The 19,362-nt window shown below is 41.6% G+C and overlaps 1 protein-coding gene across 3 annotated transcripts in view; it reads left to right on the plus strand.

The window, feature by feature from the left end:
* dgkza (diacylglycerol kinase, zeta a) overlaps positions 1–19,362 on the plus strand; it is a 570,823-nt gene that overhangs the window by 522,378 nt on the left and 29,083 nt on the right. For all 3 annotated transcript variants that reach the window (XM_060838748.1, XM_060838746.1, XM_060838747.1), the window contains 4 exons: positions 10,017–10,060; positions 14,968–15,088; positions 16,980–17,016; positions 18,574–18,673. In XM_060838748.1, coding sequence (XP_060694731.1) covers positions 10,017–10,060; positions 14,968–15,088; positions 16,980–17,016; positions 18,574–18,673 — 302 coding nt within the window. The remainder of the gene's footprint in view (positions 1–10,016; positions 10,061–14,967; positions 15,089–16,979; positions 17,017–18,573; positions 18,674–19,362) is intronic.

The following is a 19,362-nucleotide window of genomic DNA, read 5'->3' on the forward strand; positions in this document are numbered from 1 at the left end:
GAAAATTTTCTTTTTAAGCAAGTTGAATTTGTTTTAGAATTGTACATGCCCCTTGCATTGCTGCCTTTTTAGAATTATCACATTTGAGGAATATAGTGAAGAATTGTGTCTGATAGATTGCAGAGTGAGAGTTATGGATGGAACAGAGTTGGAGGCAGAATGTCAAAAGTGAAAATTAGACCAGCCTAGAGAGAAAGGACCAATATTACAGGAGAATTACCATCGCAAGATTGTGTATGGGGAATAACCTTGCATGTTAATGACCATGTTAAAGTCAGAGGAAATCAAAGGGTTGAGGATGCAATCAAGAGATGATAATGTGGCAAGGTATGAAGATGATAACAATGAATATTCTAAGTCAGAAACCTGAGCTGGATGTTTTTCCATCTGTAATATTTTAGCTGGGATAATCGGGGGTAACCATTCATGATTCATTGTACTTGCTCCAATAATTGGTTTGATTTATTGTAGTTAATGGAAACAGAAACAGGGGAAGCCCATCCCATACTCTCCTTTGCCTGGGAAATAGGTTTAAAACAAAAGTTAGTTTAAAAAATTAAAAATTATTGCTGTTTCATTGTTCTCATATACAGAATTGTTCAAATCTGTTAATCAAAACCATTTTACTTTGTTTCAGCACAAATTATGAAGGATAATTGGGAATCCCTGTTTAAAATGGTTACACAACTTTAATTAATGCAGCACTTTCCAAAATACAGCAGTAAACGGGGGTCTAACACTATCATTTAAAAGATTATCTATCCCAGATGTTGTTTCACAGGGGTTTAACAACTGTATGTGTGACATAGGTAGAATGTACTCCAGAAATTTGGTTAATTTCATAGCCTTGGTAGTGAAGCAGAAATGGGAAATATCTGACATTAGAAAACCCTGAGCCAATTATACTCTTGCATTCAACTTTTTGATAACTTAATCTTTTTCTTGTTAATAACTTCTGCATTAATATTTTAATATTAACAGGCTCCTTTGTAACCCATAATTAACTGCAGCTTCGTACTATAACATCAGTGATATTTATTCATTTGCTTATCTCCAAGATTTGAAACATGAGATCAAAATTAGAATAATTAGTATATAAAGCTGTTATTCTATTGAAGTACAGTATCTGTGTCCGTTATATGCCTGTAAGGAATGTTTTAAAACAGTAGATCTGAAAGGTTCTAACATTGTGTATCAACAAGTTCAGTAACAATTTTGACATTTTATCCAAAACAAAATTCTGATCTGCTTTTATCTGCTGACTGTTTCAACTCTCAGCTCCACAGATGTGTTCCTTTGACAGAAATACAGGAGAGAGCAGCCCAAGTGATTCACAATTGAAGCCTGTGTTCGATCTAACTCAGTACTGGTCTGTGTGATTTCATCAGTCAGTAAGGGTCGTAACATTGCGTTTCCTGTTCTCATCCTGTAACAACCAGGTGTACACAGTCACATTCAAGCCTGCATGGTCGAGCTGGCCTCTACTTGAAGAGTTGCCTGTGCCAGCAGCTCAAAGGGTCAGTCACCCTTGTATTTTCCCGTGGGAATCACTTTACCTCATTTGAATGAGGGATGAAAGATGTTTAAGACGGAAGGTCCTCTCATGGGTTCTGCTTCTGAAGATTCAGTGTTGTGTGGGCTTTGCTGAAAATGACTTGGAAAATGGACCTGAAACCCTGCTGTTTCCATATCAGGACCAGTGGGGTTTTTTTTTTGTGTGGAGGCACTTTGACATCTCAAGACAATACTGCACCATTCTACTCCTGTGCCCTAATGTATAATAGCTGTACCGATGTGACTTCTTTCACCCACACAATTTTCCTCTTTCTCTCTGTTCATTTGCTCAAACCCTCATCCTTTTGGTATCTCTAGATGTGGCTATTCCAACACACTTCTGGCCTGTCTCTCACATTCTGCCCTCCTTGGATTTGAGGTAATCTAAAACTCTGTTGTCCAAGTTTTAATGTGCTCCAAGTCCTGTTCATCTATCATGCTTGCTGACCTGTATCAGCTCCAAGTCAAGGGATGCCTTTGAGTTAAAAGTCCCATCCTCAATTTCAAATATGTTTTCTGGCTTTTCCCCACCATAAGATCCCCCAGCCCTCAAAAACCTCCTCGATATCTGCTGTCATTTAATTTTAGCTTGTGGAGCACCTTCAGTTGTAATTACCCCACCATTGGTTGCCAGTCCTTCAGTTGCTTAGGCCCAGAGCTCTGGGATTCACTCCCTACATCACTCTGTATCTCTACCTTGTTTGTTTGCTCCCATAAAATGCACTAAATTTGCAGCACATTTTTCGTGAAGATGGTAGCTCCCGTAGAGAAAACAAACCGTGAATGCTGTTATTATAAATACTTTGTCTATAATTTAATATAAATGGTTATATCTCAAAATTGATGTGAATTAGTTGAGGTGTGGTGACTGCATTAAAAATAAACAAGCAAGTGCTTAGCCGTGTGCATAGAAAACATTTTTAGGTAGATTGCTTTGTGTGCATAGATGTGTCTCAGTTGTTTAAGAAAAACTTTAGTTGGGGAGAAAGTGAGGTCTGCAAATGCTGGAGATCAGAGCTGAAAATGTGTTGCTGGAAAAGCGCAGCAGGTCAGGCAGCATCCAAGGAACAGGAGATTCGACGTTTCGGGCATAAGCCCTTCTTCAGGAATCTCCTGTTCCTTGGATGCTGCCTGACCTGCTGCGCTTTTCCAGCAACACATTTTCAGCTCGAAAAACTTTAGGTGCTAACTTATGCCTGTTAACTTGTCCCACCTTAAACATTGTGTGTCAGTTTGAATTCATACTTTCCTTTAAGTATAATGGAACAATGATAATTATTGAGAATACTGTTGAATTTTTATAATTCTGCTTCAAATACCATTGTATTCCAAATACCCTGAACGCCAACACAAAAGCAGAAGGTAATATTCTTACATGACTGCATCACCGAATAAATGTGTTAGAATGAAAACAATTGAGAAATCTGACGCATAGGGTAACTTCATTTTTCCAATTACAACTCAACCCCTACATCCTTTTCAAATAATGTCAGTACGATGGGCTGGAAATTCTTGCAGTAATGTATAACCATTCACCCACTTTTGGGCCTCCCTTTATCAGCATGAAGTACACTTGAAGTGCAATTACTGTTGTAAATATTTTCTAAACAATCTGTTCAGAGAAGTTATTACACACTTTGGGATCAGTTGGGATTGAACCCAGGCCTCCTGTCTCAGATGAAGGGACTCTGTCACTGTCCCACAAGAGCCTCCTGACATTCAATAAAATCGAAATAAATGCGGCTGTTGGAAAAACTCAGCAGGTCTGGCAGCAGTGAAGTCAGAGTTAAGGTTTTGCGGCCGGTGACCTTTCCTCAGAACTGATGGTAGCAAGAAAAACGTTGGTTTATATGCAGAAAATAGGGTGAGGAGAGGGGGTAAGGAGTAAATGGTAGGTGGGGATAGATTCCAAAGAGAGAGAAGAAAAGTTGGACAGACAAAAGAGTGGATAATGATCTGGCTGGGAGGGTGAATAGCTGTTTATGGAGACTGTTAGTGGCTAAGAATAGGTAGTGTGTAATCACAGTCTATATGATAACAAGGCCTGGTGTGTGTGGTAGGGGGCGAGGACATGGGAGAGTTCAGGCCGTAAAATTATTGAATTTGATATTGAGTCCAGAAGAATACGGGGTTCCCAAATGGAAAATGAGGTGTAGTTCTTCCAGCTTGTGCTGAGCTTTGCTGGAACACTGCAGCAAGCCTGAGACAGAGACGTTGGCCAGGGAACAGGGTGGTGTGTTGAAATGGCAGGCAACTGGAAGCTCAGGGTCGTTTTTGCGGACAGAATGTAGATGTTCTGCGAATGGTCACCCAGTCTATGCTTCGTTTCCCCAATGTAGAGGAGATCGCATTGTGAGCAGCGAATGCAGTAGACTAGATTGTGAGAAGTGCAGGTAAAGTGCTGCTTCACCTGGCAGGTACGTTTGGGCCCTTGAGGGTGGAGGTAAATGGGCAGGTATTACACCTTCCGCGATTTCAGGGAGAGGTGCTGTGGGGGTTATTGGGAGTGAAGGAAGAATGGACCAGGTTGTCCCTGAGGGGTCGGTCCCTACGAAAGTCAGACAAGAAGGGAAGGGGAATATGTATCTGGTGGTAGCATCTCATTGGAGGTGATGGAAATGATGGCCGATGATCTTCAATGCTGGTGGGATGGTGTGTAAGGACAAGGGGAACTCTATCGCTGTTGGAGGAGGGAAGACAGCGGGTGAGGGCCAAAGTGCAGGAGATGAGTCAGACCCATTTTAGGGCCGTGTCAACAACGGCGCTGGGGAATCCTTGATTGAGGAAGAAGGACATTTCAGAGGCTGCCTTGTCAAAGTTGGCCTCATCGGAACATATGTGATGGAGACAGATGAGCTGGGAGAATAGAATGGAATCTTGGCAGGAAGCAGGGTTCGAGGATGTATAGTCCAGGGAGCTGTGGGTTTATAGTAGATTTTAGTGGCCAGTCTATCCCCAGAAATGGCAACAGAGCTGCCAAGGAAGGGAAGGGAGGAGTCAGAGACAGACAGGTGAAAGTGTGACTGGGGTGGAATTAGAAGCAAAATTGCTTAACATTTCCAGTTCCAAATGAGAGAGGGAAGCAGCACCAATCGTATCATTGATGTACTAGAGAAAGATTTGAGGGTGGGGGCCGAAATAAGATTGGAATAAGAAATGTTCCATGCACCCCACGAAGAGACTGGTATAACAGGAACTTCTGGGTAACAATGGCCACTGCTTTGACCTGAAAAAAATGAGAGGAGTTGAAAGAGAAGTTGTTGAGATTGAGGATGAGCTCGGCCAAGCGGAGGAAGGTGTGGTGAATGGGGCAGTTCAGGCCATGAAGAAGCAGAGATCCTGGGACCATCCTGGTGGTACGTGGACGTCTAAAGGGGTTGCACGTGCATGATAAGAGGAGGTGGGCTGGAGTGTCAGAGGAATCACAGATGGAGTTTAATTTAGATAAATGCGAGGTGCTGCATTTTGGGAAAGCAAATCTTAGCGCAACTTATACACTTAATGGTAAGGTCCTAGGGAGTGTTGCTGAACAAAGAGACCTTGGAGTGCAGGTTCATAGCTCCTTGAAAGTGGAGTCACAGGTAGATAGGATAGTGAAGAAGGCGTTTGGTATGCTGTCCTTTATTGATCAGAGTATTGAGTACAGGAGTTGGGAGGTCATGTTGCGGCTGTACAGGACATTGGTTAGGCCACTGTTGGAATATTGAATGTAATTCTGGTCTCCTTCCTATCAGAAAGATGTTGTGAAACTTGAAAGGGTTCAGAAAAGATTTACAAGGATGTTGCCAGAGTTGGAGGATTTGAGCTGTAGGGAGAGGCTGAACAGGCTGGGACTGTTTTCCTTGGAGTGTCGGAGGCTGAGGGGTGACCTTATAGAGGTTTACAAAATTATGAGGGGCATGGATAGGATAAATAGACAAAGTCTTTTCCCTGGGTTGGGGGAGTCCAGAACTAGAGGGCATAAGTTTAGGGTGAGAGGGGAAAGATATAAAAGAGACCTAAGGGGCAACTGTTTCACATAGAAGGTGGCATGGGTATGGAATCATGCTAAGATTTGTTTTCCCAAAATTTAGCACCTCACATTTAGCTGAATTAAACTCCATCTGCCACTTCTCAGCCCTTTGGCCCATCTGATCAAGATCCTATTGTTAGGTGAGGTGACCTTTGCTGTCCACTAAACCTCCAAATTTGGTGTCATTTGCAAACTTAATAACTACACCTCTTATGGTCACATCCAAATCTTTTATAGAAGTGATTAAAAGTAGTGGACCCAGCACCGATCCTTGTGGCACTACACTGGTCACAGGCCTCTAGTCTGAAAAACAACCCCCTACCCCCACCTTTGAGCCAGTTCTGTATCCAAATGGCTAGTTCTCCCTGGATTCCATGAGATCTAACCTTGCTAACCAGTCTCCCATGGGGAACCTTGTTGAATATCTTACTGAAGTCCATATAGATCACATCTACCGCTCTGCCCTCATCAATCCTCTTTGTTACTTCTCAAAAAAAAATCAATTAAGTTAGTGAGACATGATTTCTCATGCACAAAGCCATGTTGATTATCCCTAATCGGTCCTTGCCTTTCCAAATATATGTACATCCTGTCCTTTAGGATTCCCTCCAACAACTTGCCCACCACTGACTCACAATCTTCTGCTACATTCACTGCTCACAAAGCAGCCTCATTTTCATGAGGGGAACAAATATAGGCTGAGTGACTGCTTTACTGTATATTTACGTTCTGCCTGCAAAAAAGATCCTTAGCTTCAAGTTACCTGCCACTTTAACATACCACTGGCCAACATCTTTGGCTCAAGCTTGCTGCAGTGTTCTAGCGAAGCTCAGCGCTGGGGATTCTGCAGTCTTCTGTACTCAATATTGAGTTCAATAATTTTAAAGCCTGAACCCCTCTATGCCCTAGCTCGCTACCTACACACCAGGCCTTGTTTTCACATAGTCTGGCTTTACACATTACCTATTGTTAGCCAGTAAGAGTCTCCATTAACAGCTATTCACTTTCATAGCCAGATCATTATCCACTCTCTTATCTGTCCAACTGTTATCCCTCTTTGGGCTCTATCCCCACCTATCATTTACTCTTACTCCCTTCCCTCACCGTCTGCATATAAACTGACATTTTCCTAACTGCCATCAGTCTGAGGAAGTGTCACCAGACCTGAATCTGATTTCACTTCACCGATACTGCCAGACTTGCTGAGCTTTTCCAGCAACTTCAGTTTTTCTAGCCCCTTAGATTCGCTGTTTTATTAGGAAATAAAATTCTGAAGCCAGTTTGCATATAGCAAGGCTTTTCAAAGTGCAGTGATTGAGTAATGACTGGATGATTTGCTTTAGCAGTAGGCAAGTAATTAAATAGAATGTCTGTTTTCTGTCCTAGTGGCATCTGAAATAAAATCCAATCTGCAAGTTCCCCAATTTTTGCTAAGTTTTAATAAGCAACTTAAAGAATTCAAGATAAGAAAACTGTCTTATTACAATGTTTGTTTATTTTGGCTCGTGGCATGTTTTGAAGTGATTTTTTAAACTTGTGTGGATTTGGCTGGTTGGGTTTCACAGGTGTAGTGTGTTGTATCAAAATACCTGCTTGATGAACAGCAAAATGCTAGCGAGCTCTGAGCTGTAATCTATAAGAACACCTCTTGTTTGGACGTTTTCTCATAACTGGATGAATGAGTTGTCTGCATGACTAAACCCAGCTATTTAGGGATGTCATAAGGCCCATTGCTACTACCATGCACCAAGGAACTCCAACTCATGAATACCCTGACTTGGAAATATATCACCATTCCTTTACTGTCACTGGGTCAAAATCTTGAAATTCCCTCCCTCAGGGCACTGTCGGTCAATCTACAGCATGTGAACTGCAGCAGTTCAAGAGGTCAGCTCACCACCACCTTCTGTAAATGTAGCCGTTGTAAATGTAAACTGTTGTAAATGTAGCCACACACAGTACACATCTGCATATCACTAACAATCCAAGATTGAACCTACAGTTTGCGACTCCAAAGGAGTGTGCCAATGGGACATGCCAACACAACAATAATGTTGTTTGTAATATAGCAATAGCACATGTTCACAGGTGCATTGCTGCCTATAAGCATGTCCTGCAAACAGAGAGCTCTGTGCTCTTGTGCGTGAAGCAGCAAATGTTAGCTTGCAGGTGCAGCAAGTAATGAAGAAGGCAAATGGAATTTGCTCAGGGGTTGGAGTTAAAAAACGGTGGAATCTTGTTACAGCTGTACAAGGTGATAGTGAGGCTGCAACTGGAATACTGGGTGCAGGTTTGGTCCCCGTGTTGAAGAAAGGATGTACTGGCACTGAAGGTGTCTTCCTATTTCCCCCCTCAGTCGAAGCAAAATGCTCAGAGAGACAGTATAGTTTTACCTCCTTCATCTTTATTCTGGGCCCTGGAGGGAGAGAGAACGATCGCCCATGTGCACAGAGACATGAGTTCACAGTCTTCTCTGGAAGAGCAGTTTCTTAATGAAATATATATAGTCATTTTACAGGGAGGAGTATCCAGATAAGACAACATACATATTAATTGGGTGACTGTTACAATCAGCGAGCATCAACAATAAAGATTAAGCCATTTGGTGTTAACCTTAACTGGCTTCACATAATGAATACTCTTCACCTTGTTAAATTGACCTTACATACTGAATGCTTCCAATATTTTTAAATGGCTCTGCATAATGAATGTTTTTCCACATTGTTAATCCATTACCCTTAACTCCAGCACCCCAGTTCACTGCCAGTTCTTATCTAATCTGCGTCATGCTCGGCTGAACCTCTTGTTTCACAAAACGCAGAACTTAACTCTTTCCCTACCTGCTTATACCCTATGCACATTCTCAAAGGCAGTTCCTGGGATGATGGAGTTGACTTATCGGGGAGGCTAAAGGAGTTTAGAAGAACAAAGAGTTATCTTATTGAACCAAACAAAAGGGTAGGTGTTAAGCTGGTCAGGCAGCATCCAAGGAGCAGGAGAGTTGACGTTTCAAGTATAAACTCATCTTGAATGAGAGGGTGGCCCAAGGAGGCGGAGAGATAAGTGGGAGGGAGGGTGGAGCTGGGGGCAAGGTAGCTTGGAATGCGATACCTACTGTATTCCCAGCTGCCTTCCCCCAGCCCCACCCCCCTCCCATTTATCTCTAAGCCATTGGCCCACAAGCCTCAGTCCTGATGAAGAGCTTATGCCCAAAATGTCGATTCTCCTCTTTGGATGCTGCCTGACCAGCTGTACTTTTCCAGCACCACACTCTTGGACTGTGATCTCCGGTATCCGCAGTCTTCACTTTTTCCAGAGTAGATGTTGAGAAGTGGGAGCATGTTAATTTGTGGACATAATTACAGAATAAGGGGACTGAGATGTGAAGAAATTTCTTTTGTCAGTGGCTTTCCAAACATAGACTGGGACTGCCATAATGGGTTACCCAATACGTTAACGGCATACAATGGAATTTCAGTACTTTACAGTGCTACAAAGAAGTGTGAAACACAGATTTTATTGTACTCTATGTAGTACCCAGTCTTCCTTTCTTTGATTTTACCCTTTGAGTTTGACTTTCCCATTGCAGGGACTCCTTTTCGACCTGATGATACTAGCTGTGTGTATCATCACATGGCTTTGGAAAAAAAAGTAAGGCTTATTGTCTTCATGACACTTGATAGCTCAAAAAAGTTAACAGCAAATGAGGTATATAGGAAACAGCAGCTAATTTACACACAGCAACTATAGCAACATGATAATGACCACCTAATCTCTTGTTTTTATGTTGATTCAGGTGCAAACAATACCTATGTTTAACTGTCCTGCTCTTTGTTTTAAATAGTATCCTTAATTTTGTTTTGCGTTTACCAGAGCAGGGTAGATGGGGCCTCACTTTGTAATGTCTCATTTGAAAGATGGCACCTCCAAAATGAAGCACATCCAGTATGGTGCTGGAGTGCCAACTTTGAGCTTTGTGTTCATGACTTAGAGTGGGACTTGAGCAAAGAACCCTTTGACACAGAGAAATGAATGCTACCAACTGAGTATTCTATTTGTGGTCCCTGTGTATGGAAAGGACTGTTACAGCATCATGTTTTCAAATCATTTAGAATACTGTAATTGGAAATGCTGCAGTATTCCAATAACATTCACTTGGTCTATAAGAACAGAAAATATGTCTTCTTGGAGAGTGACGTAAAGTATTTGGACTTCAGAATAACCTTTGTTTTGAAAAAACAGAGGACCCCAAAATTCCGGATTGGTTCTACTGATTTTCCCACAAAACACTGGAGGTACCTCCTGTCACTTTTCTGACATGGATCAGTAGAATTTCAGGTAGCCATGTTTAATTTTTGAAGGATAAACTGCTTGATACACTAGTTTCATTTTCTCTTCCTTTCGTACTCAGTAACCCCCTTCTTACAGTGATGTCTTTCTTTCTCTGTAGATGAAAGTCTTCTTCACGCAGTGAAGAACAATGACTTGCGGCAGGTAAGTCTCATCCGTGGCAAAAACCGTGATATATATTAGAACCACATTGACCCTGCGACTTGATAATCTTAATCGTATAACAGATCAAAACACTATTCAGTTGGGGGTTCCATAATAGACTGATTAGCTTGGTCATAAAATGTGGCATCAAAGGTAAAGTTTCAGAATGGATCACTAACTGCTTCAAGGCAGAAAGCAGAGAGTGGGAGTAAAGGGTAGTTATTCCAAGTAACAGAAGATCGGGTATGATGTTCCACAAGGATTGGTGCTGGGGTCACTGCCGTCCACGATTTACATTAATGATTGGGACTTGGGAATCAAAAACACAAATGTACTGATGATATCACAAGTGACTGTGGGGGCAAGGAAGCATTATAGTCCATGTTTTAAAAGACTGAAACAAATTACAGAAGGATATTAATTATCCTGTAGCTGAGCAAATAATGGGAGTTCAATTCGGATAAATGTGAGGTAGTACTTTTAGTGGAAAGTATCTTGTTGGACAGTGCGAATCATGCCTCAGAAACCTGGACAATTAGTAAAGATTCTTGAAAGGAGAATAAAGACATTTGAATTGTGAATAGAAGTAGAGGCATTTGAAATGTGGATGCTAAGCTGTCAGCTTTAAATTGCATGCACAGAACTTTTAAGCAAATGAAGAGATGTTTGAAATTGCAAGAACAAAACCAAAACTCTTTAAAATTATTACATCTGGAAACAGAAATGTCAATATTTTGACCATTTGATCAGAGCTGAAGTTACAGAGATCTATTCTAGAGAGCAAAGTAGGGAGGTAATAGAAAGAGGCATCAACCTAGGTATAGTTAGATGAAGGATGTCAGTGTGTTTGCAGATGAAATACAATGGCTGTGTGAGGATGCTGAGACAAGTGTGACATATTATGACACCAGATCTACTAATCTCTTAGTTATGTTGATTCAGGGATAAATATTACCCTGGACACTGGATAACTGTCCTACTCTTTTTTTTAAGACAAAGTAGTATCCTGAAATGTTTCCTTACGTCCACTGGAGCAGAGCAGTACGTCCACTGGGGCCTCAGTTTATATCTGAAAGGTGGCATCTCCAACAGTGAAGCATGCATCCAGTATTGTGCTGGATTTTTGCACTCAGGTCTTAGAGTGGGACTTAAACCAAGAACCTTTTGACACCAAGGCTTGAATGCTACCTACCAAAATTCTACTTGTAGTCCTTATATACTGAAGTAAATTGGCGGAGTAGCTACAAGCAGCAGAGGAAGAGACAAGTCCAGGTGAAGTAGAGGAACAAAGAGATCTGAGATACAAATAGGCCAATCATTAAAAGTTGCAACACAAATTAGCAAAGCTATTTTTTTTAAAAAAAACCCAAACCAGATACTAGGCTCTATTTTTAGAGGAATAGAGTTGCAATATTGGGAAGTTGTGCTCAATCTGTATTGAAACTTGGTTAAATCCCTTTTAGCACTGTTTACAGTCTGGGGGAGCTTCAAAAGTATGAAAGGTTTTGATAGATTGGATGCAGAGAACAACCTGCTAATTGTTCTTTGTTTTGGGGAAGTGCATGGCTGGAGGCCATCAATATAAAATCATGACCGGGAATTCAATTAGGGAATTCTGAAGAGAAAAAGTTAGCCAAAGAGTAGTAATAATGTGGACTGCCACAGGGAGTGCTTCAAGCAAACAGTGTGGATACACTGAAAGAGAAATTAGACAAGCATGACTGGGAATAGAATTGGCAGGGAGTAGATAGTTACCGAGGAGTAGGCCTTTCAGGCTGTTGAGCTTGATCCACTATTCAGTTAGATCATATGTGATCACCAAACTCAGTGCCATTTTCCTTCACTATCTCTATATCCCATGATGTTGTTAGTCTCTAGGAATGTATTGATTTCTATCTTGAATGTGCTTTATGATTGAACTTTCACATTCCTCAGGGATATAGAATTCCAAGGGTTCACCACCCTCTGAATAAATCCTTCCTAATCTAAGTCTTCAATGGTCTATCACTTATTTTGAGATTATGTCCCCTGTTCCTAGACTTGCAAGCCTTGGGAAACATCAAAATCTGCCCTGTCACATCAAGGTCACCTGATTCTTCGAAAAGATAGGGAATAGAGGTCCAATCTCCTCAAACTTTCATACATACCATTCCAGGAATCTTCACTGTCCTTCCTTTATGACAAGTATATTCCACCTTTAGAAAATGGGGACCAAAGTTGTACACAATTCTCCAGGCCTGGTCTCAACAAGGCTCTATAAAACTTAGCAAAACAATTTTACTCTTATACTCAAATCCCTGCGTTATGATGACCGGCATTTAATTTTCTTCCTCATTGCTCCTGCACCTGCCTGCTAACTTTTAGTGATCCATCAACAAGAACACCAAGGTCCCTTTGGTCAAATGTACTCGTGACCTCTCACCATTTAAGGAAAATTCAGCCTTTCTGTTCTCTTTTACTCAAAGTGGTAGACTGTGATGAGAGAGATAGAGGAAGGCTTGAGTGGAACCAGGGTAGATGGTTAGGTGGAATTTAACATTGAATGCAGCCCTTGTACCTCCACCAGTGTGTGGCCAGACAAACATGACCTTGAGACATATAAAGAGATGTTCCGAGCAACGGTCATTGGACCCAAAACTTTAACTCTGCACAGATGCTGCCAGACCAGCTAAACTTTTCCAGCAATTTCTGTTCTTGTGTAAAGAGACATTCGGGTCAGGTTTAGTCAAGAGATTTTAAGCTGCATTTGAAAGGAGAAAGAGAGGCATAGGAGCAGGTCAGGATGGAATTCCAGACCTCAGGGCTTTAATCAATCAAGGCAACTTTGGTAAGCATGGAAGTTAGAGATACTCAAGAAGCCAGAGTTAGAGGAAGCAAAATGTCTTGGAGATTTGTAGGGCTGCTGGAGGTTACAGAACTAGAGTTAGAACTGTGGGATGCTAGAGAGCAATTCAGAATGCTCAGATGTAGTTCCAGATTTCTACTGTTCTAACTATGGGTCTTTGTGGCTTTATGTGAAAGCATCTGTTTGAGTCCTGAGAATAAATTAACCTGACAATTGATTTTGGCAAGGCACAAAGGCATTTTGAATGTTCCTCTGACCTGCCTGCACTGCTTTCAAATTTCAAGGCCGAGTCTCTCATTTATGTTATAACACATCTATATTATTTGGGGACCCTTTTTTTGTGTAAACTACTATGTTATATAATTGGAAGTCATTATTTCCTGTGAGAAAGTCTAAGGGAAAAGAATGAATACTTGTTCCAGAGAGTCACCTCCTTTCAGCAGATTCGATACAGTGTTGTTACATTTGCAAGACCCTTTAAACATAGCCTCATAAGGAGGACAACTATATCAGTTTACCTTTTCTTTTTTGCCATTTTGCTCTAGGTCCACCATTTTGAACAAACTGTTGCAAGGGTTTTACTTTATATAGAATTAACAGTACATCAACTTGTGCCAAATTCGACCATCCACACGAATCTCTCTTCACCCTACTTCATCCAACTATTTCATTATAAAAATGTGGCTTTTTTCACCACAAACAAAATCTAATTCCCTTTTACACCTGTGAATGCTACAGACCTAACCAACAAAGCCTTCATCAGGTAAACTGATAAAAGACAAGATCAGGGCTAAAATCAAGTAACATATAATGTCTGAACACGTTTTGAAAAGCTCATGAAAGTAAATTCTCTGGAATCGTTTAAGAAGATGGTAAATTTATGAAGAGAAAAATGGGTTTCTATGAAGAGTCAGATTGAACATTGTTAGTGGTCAATTCCATTCCTACCTTACCAGATCAATTGGACTTAAAGATGCTCCATGACTATAAAGTACTTTGCGAGGTCCTACAGTCACAAAAGGCACTATATAAATGCAATTAGTTTCTTTGACTCATCTTTATACACTTCATAGCTTGTAGATTTATATTTTCTAAGTATTGTCAATTTCAAACATAGCTCTCATACAAAGGGATCCTCATGGGTAAAGTCCTTTTAGTTACTAATAATTGTCTCCTATTTTGCTCAAGTTCTTACTGAATCACCTTTTGTTTTCTAAAGGAAATTATGCTTCCTTTTCATAAGTGCTTGATTGTATCATTCAAAAACCTACTGTACAGAAAAAAAAACTTTTGAAGGAAAGGGACTTTGTGTCAATTTTGCATGGAAGATAATTCCTTGAACAGCAGTGAGGTGAATTAAGCAGCTAATTTGCATTTGGGGGTATTAGTTGAGGAAGGAACATTGGCAACACTTTTATTGACTGGGGCTATAATAAAGTCAACAATACAGGCCACAGAAAAGGATTGGGATAGTTTTCAGTTAGGAGGGAAGGCCTAAGCACTCACTGACAGCATCTTAGGTGGACAGTCCTTGATGTTCCAACCATTACAACTAATGGATGGAAAATGTCAGACTGTGTGATCCATAATGTGCTGGGAGCAACTGACCGTGGAAGCCATTCCTCAAATGTCTTCACAAGTTATTTAGGGTCAGCTAGTCTGGTGAAGGCATTGAGCAGAACAGCTAAAATGGAAGCAGAAGTAACTGTCCATGTATCAGTCTGAGGATCTGCCAATAACTTCGGAGTGCTTTTACAGAATATCACATGAAGTGTTGAAGTGATAAGTAGAACAGAAAGGGATGAGCCAAGTTTAGCCTAGTGTAAAGCGAAACCTTGAAACATATCATTACGGCAGAGGAACAGGACAGAACTCAAATATGGGACGAATAGATGAAAAGCAGTATACCTCATAAAGCATCTGCAGCTGGATTGTGTAAACCACCATTAATCTCCTTCCCATTCGCTGTTAATGTAGAAAGATTTATGCAGTTCCAGTGAACTGAGCTCCTTTGCATTGTACAGAATATCTAATCCACGCTATACATACATTAATTTTACAGTTACGGGAATTGCATAAATCCGGGGCTGATCTAATGTTTCGCGATTCTGAAGGCCGCACCTTACTGTATCACGCTGTCACCGTGGGAAGCAAAGAGATTGTGAAATATATCCTTGATAATGGTAAGAGGCTAACCAACTGCAAAGTACCCGCTGCAAAACCCTTCTATCCTGACTGCTGCCAGTTGTAAATGTCATAATCTTAACTGTCAGCTGATTTTGCTTCAAAGTTATTGGGGTAAATCCCCATTGGCTTATATGAAGCATGTTTCATTCTTTCTTTAACTACTTGGTTGAAACTTGAATGGTTCATTTGGCACTAGTCAGCTTCATAATATGTGTGGAACCGTGCCTCATCAGATGCAAGCGATTGCGGGCCACCAAAATGTCATTCTAATTCAACTCTTCTCATAAGATACAGGAACAGGAGTTGTCTGTTCAGCTCTTCAAGATTGATTCACCGTTCAAAACGATCATGTCCACTTTCCTGCCCTTTCCCTGTAACCCTTGATTCCCCGACAGATTAAGAATCTATCTGTCTCAGCCTTAAATATAATCTAGCACTCTAACCCACAGCTCTCTGTGGCGAGGACCCCCAAAGATACTTAACCTTCTGAGCGAAGAAGTACATGCACATCTTGGTCTTAAATTGGCATCCCTTTATTCTGAGCCTATGCCCTCTGGTCCTACACGAGCTGAAAATGTGTTGCTGGTTAAAGCACAGCAGGTCAGGCAGCATCCAAGGAACAGGAAATTCGACGTTTCGGGCCAGAGCCCTTCATCAGGAATGAGGAGAGGGTGCCAGACAGGTCCTGCACTCTGCCATGAAGGGAAACATTCTCTCAGCATTTACCCTGTCAAGCCCTTTAAGAGCTCTGTATGTTTCAATAAGATCCAATCACATTTTCCTAAACCCCAGTGAGGAGAGCTCCAACCAGATTAACCTTTTCTCTTAAAACAATCCTCCATTCGAGGGTTCATCCCAGTGAACCTTCTCTGAACTATCTGTAATGAAATAATATCTTGCCTTAAATAAGGGGGCCAAAACTGCTCACAGTGCTCCAGATGTGGTTCCGCCAGCACCTTGTACAGTTGCAGTAACATTTCCCAACTCTTATACTCTAATCTGCTTGAAATAAGGGCCAACATTCCTTTAGCCTTCCTGATTAGCACACTGTGCAGCAGGTAGCTTTCTTGTTTCACGCACAAGTACCTCCAATTCCTTTGTGTTTGCAGCTTTTTGCAGGGTTTTTCTCCATTTAGATAATACTGTTGGTTAGCCCTGGTTGGTTTATCAATCTCTTTGAATCATCCTAGTTGTCTAATGTTGCAGTAATAATAAAGTAATTGACTAATCAGAGCAATCATCCTCTCTTAGTTACTCCACATCAGATCAGATATGCAACATGGAAAGCTCCAGGTTAAAGAGCTTTACAAACCACAGCTACCATATCACCTTTCCTCCTAATCATAGTACACTCACTATATGTCTTGTGCCAAAGTGCTTCAATTGATTCCTAGATTTTTTCATTTTTTTTGCAAAGTGTCCTCCATTTTCAGAGAATCTCCACAGTGTGGAAGGAGGCCATTCAGCCCATCGAGTCCACACCACATCCCATCCAGATGCACCCCATCCTACCCCCCAGCCTGTAACCCTGCATTTCTCATGGCTAAGCCACCCAGACTGTGGGAGGAAACTGGAGCACCTGGAGGAAACCTTTGCGGACATAGGGAGAATGTGCAAAGTCGACACAGACAGTCACCCGAGCATGGAATCAAACCCGGGACCCTGGCACTGAGGCAGCAGTGCTAACCACTGTGTGCCACTCTTTTGGCCTGAGAGGTGCCATTAAAAGAAGGATATTTGCTCACAGTACATTGGGCATGGGCGAGGTGTATACTCAGTTACCTGATGAGGCACTAAAAGTGGATGAGAGGAGGATTGGGACTGAGCTTTCTATTGAGTAACCTTTATGAGTGCATTAAGTAATATTTCACTTTTTCTCTCTTCAAGCCTCTCCAGAGATACTGGATTTAACAGAGAAGGAGAAGTAAGTTTAACACTTTGTTTTCTATAAACAGAAGAACTCTTAACCTTACTGTCGAAGTTAATTGCTTTGCATATTTGGAATCAAATATTGGAGTTTAAGGACTCAAAATGAGGTTGTAGTTGGACATTCCACAATAAGTGGTAGGAGTCTATCATCACTTTCAAATAACATATGCCATAGTCAGTTGAGGTCTGCATTATTGGGGTTATACTGAACACCATGTTTCAGTTCTTGTTTAAGCATTTAAATCACATTAAAAAATGCTCAGTCTAATATTTTAATAAAGACCCTATGCTCATCTTACGTCCTTTTATGAAATCTCATAACATGCAGTGTAAAAGGATAGAAGGGGAGAGTTTTTTTCTTGCAAAGTATGTAGGGTATGATAGAATCAGGAAGAGATAAAGGCAGTAAGATAAAGAATGTCAGTCACTAAGATCGTAAATCTGCCTTCCAATGATGTCCTGCCTGGCATTGGCCTCATATAGCCATGGATTTCTACTGTATGCTTGCTGTGCGAGAGACCTTCTGCTGCAAGAAGGGAATATAGATTTAAATATTATAATGTTAATGGCATTCTTGTGTGGTGTTCTGAGAATGCTTATCATGATAGTTATATGTTACATCAAAATTTAAAAGTGTAGGAAGGTGAGGATTCCAGTAGTGATGGTGGTGGGAAGTGCAGAATGCAAGAGTGGCAAGTTGAGGTGACGGTGAAGTGAATTGGGTGCAGTCTGTGTAGAGAAGCAGGAAAGCAGTCAGGCACAGGTTGAGAGAAGCCTTTGTTCTTACTTTGACAGCTCTGCTAAAATCATTGAACATCTTTCTGCGCTGCAGCTGTGTCTTGGTAACTGAGGCTCCTGGCATTGATGACTTCTGCATCCCCTTTTTAGTGGTAGCAGCTTGATTTTCAGCCCTGTGGAAGGAACCGAATAATTCTCCTCCTGGGAACCTAATACAACGCTTTTTTTTAAATTACTTTCAGTGTGGAAACAGGCCCTTCGGCCCCACAAATCCACGCCGACCCGCCCGAAACGCACCCACCCAGACCCGTTCCCCTACATTTATCCCTGCACCTAACGCTGCGGGCAATTTAGCATCGCCAATTCACCTAACCTGCACATTTTTGGACTGTGGGAGGAAACCGGAGCACCTGGAGGAAACCCACGCAGACACTAGGAGAATGTCGGTCACCTGAGGCGGGGAATGAACCCGGGTCTCTGGCGCTGTGAGGCAGCAGTGCTAACCACTGTGCCACCGTGCTGCCCACAGGCATTTCTCAACATAAGCATTCTCTTCTGCCGGTTCTGAGCATAGATCACCCTTTAGGAGTTTCTACCCCAATTTCTTAGCACACAAATGATCAGAAGAATGAAGGGTTAATATCTCTAAAATAAATGGCAAGTCAGAACCTTTGCTAGAAAGGTGAGAGCCCAGTATTGCTGCTGCAGCATATGTTTAGTGCTGGGATCTGACCGAGTACACTGTTGAGAGCGATTCCACTGTGGGGCCTCTGATTTCGAAGTATAATGTCAGACTTATGATTTCTGTTTGCAGTGGTGAGACGGTCCTACACAAAGCAGCTGCACTCCGACATCGAACCATATGCCACTTTCTTGTGGAAGCTGGTGCTTCACTAATGAAGACTGATTTGCAGGTAATCGCTGTAGCTTTGGTATCAGGATGAAATGCTAAGTCTTTTTTTCAGTAATGATCACTAATACACTTCAAGTGAAATGGTGATTGTAATTTGGATGATCCATTTCCCCGTGGGCTAGTAGCTACAAGATACTTATTGAGATAGAAAAACAAACACCTTGGAGGAAAAGGGTATGGAAGATATAGACTGTAGGAAAGTAGATGGTGACATCTTGCAAAATGTCCAGATTACAGAGGAGGAAGTACTGGATGTCTTGAAACGGTTAAAGGTGGATAAATCCCCAGGACCTGATCAGGTGTACCCGATCTGTGGGAAGCTAGAGAAGTGATTGCTGGGCCTCTTGCAGTGATATTTGTATAATCGATAGTCACAGGTGAGGTGCCGGAAGACTGGAGGTTGGCAAACGTGGTGCCACTGTTTAAGAAGGGCGGTAAAGACAAGCCAGGGAACTATAGACCAGTGAGCCTGACCTCAGTTGCGAGCAAGTTGTTGGAGGGAATCCTGAGGGAACAGGATGTACATGTATTTGGAAAGGCAAGGACTGATTCGGGATAGTCAACATGGCTTTGTGCATGGGGAATCATGTCTCACAAACTTGAATGAGTTTTTTGATGAAGTAACAAAGAAGATTGATGAGGGCAGAGCAGTAGATATGATCTATATGGACTTCAGTAAGGCAAGGTTAG

This window comes from Hemiscyllium ocellatum, chromosome 18 (assembly GCF_020745735.1).
Source record: "Hemiscyllium ocellatum isolate sHemOce1 chromosome 18, sHemOce1.pat.X.cur, whole genome shotgun sequence".
In the NCBI taxonomy this organism is placed as follows: domain Eukaryota; kingdom Metazoa; phylum Chordata; class Chondrichthyes; order Orectolobiformes; family Hemiscylliidae; genus Hemiscyllium; species Hemiscyllium ocellatum.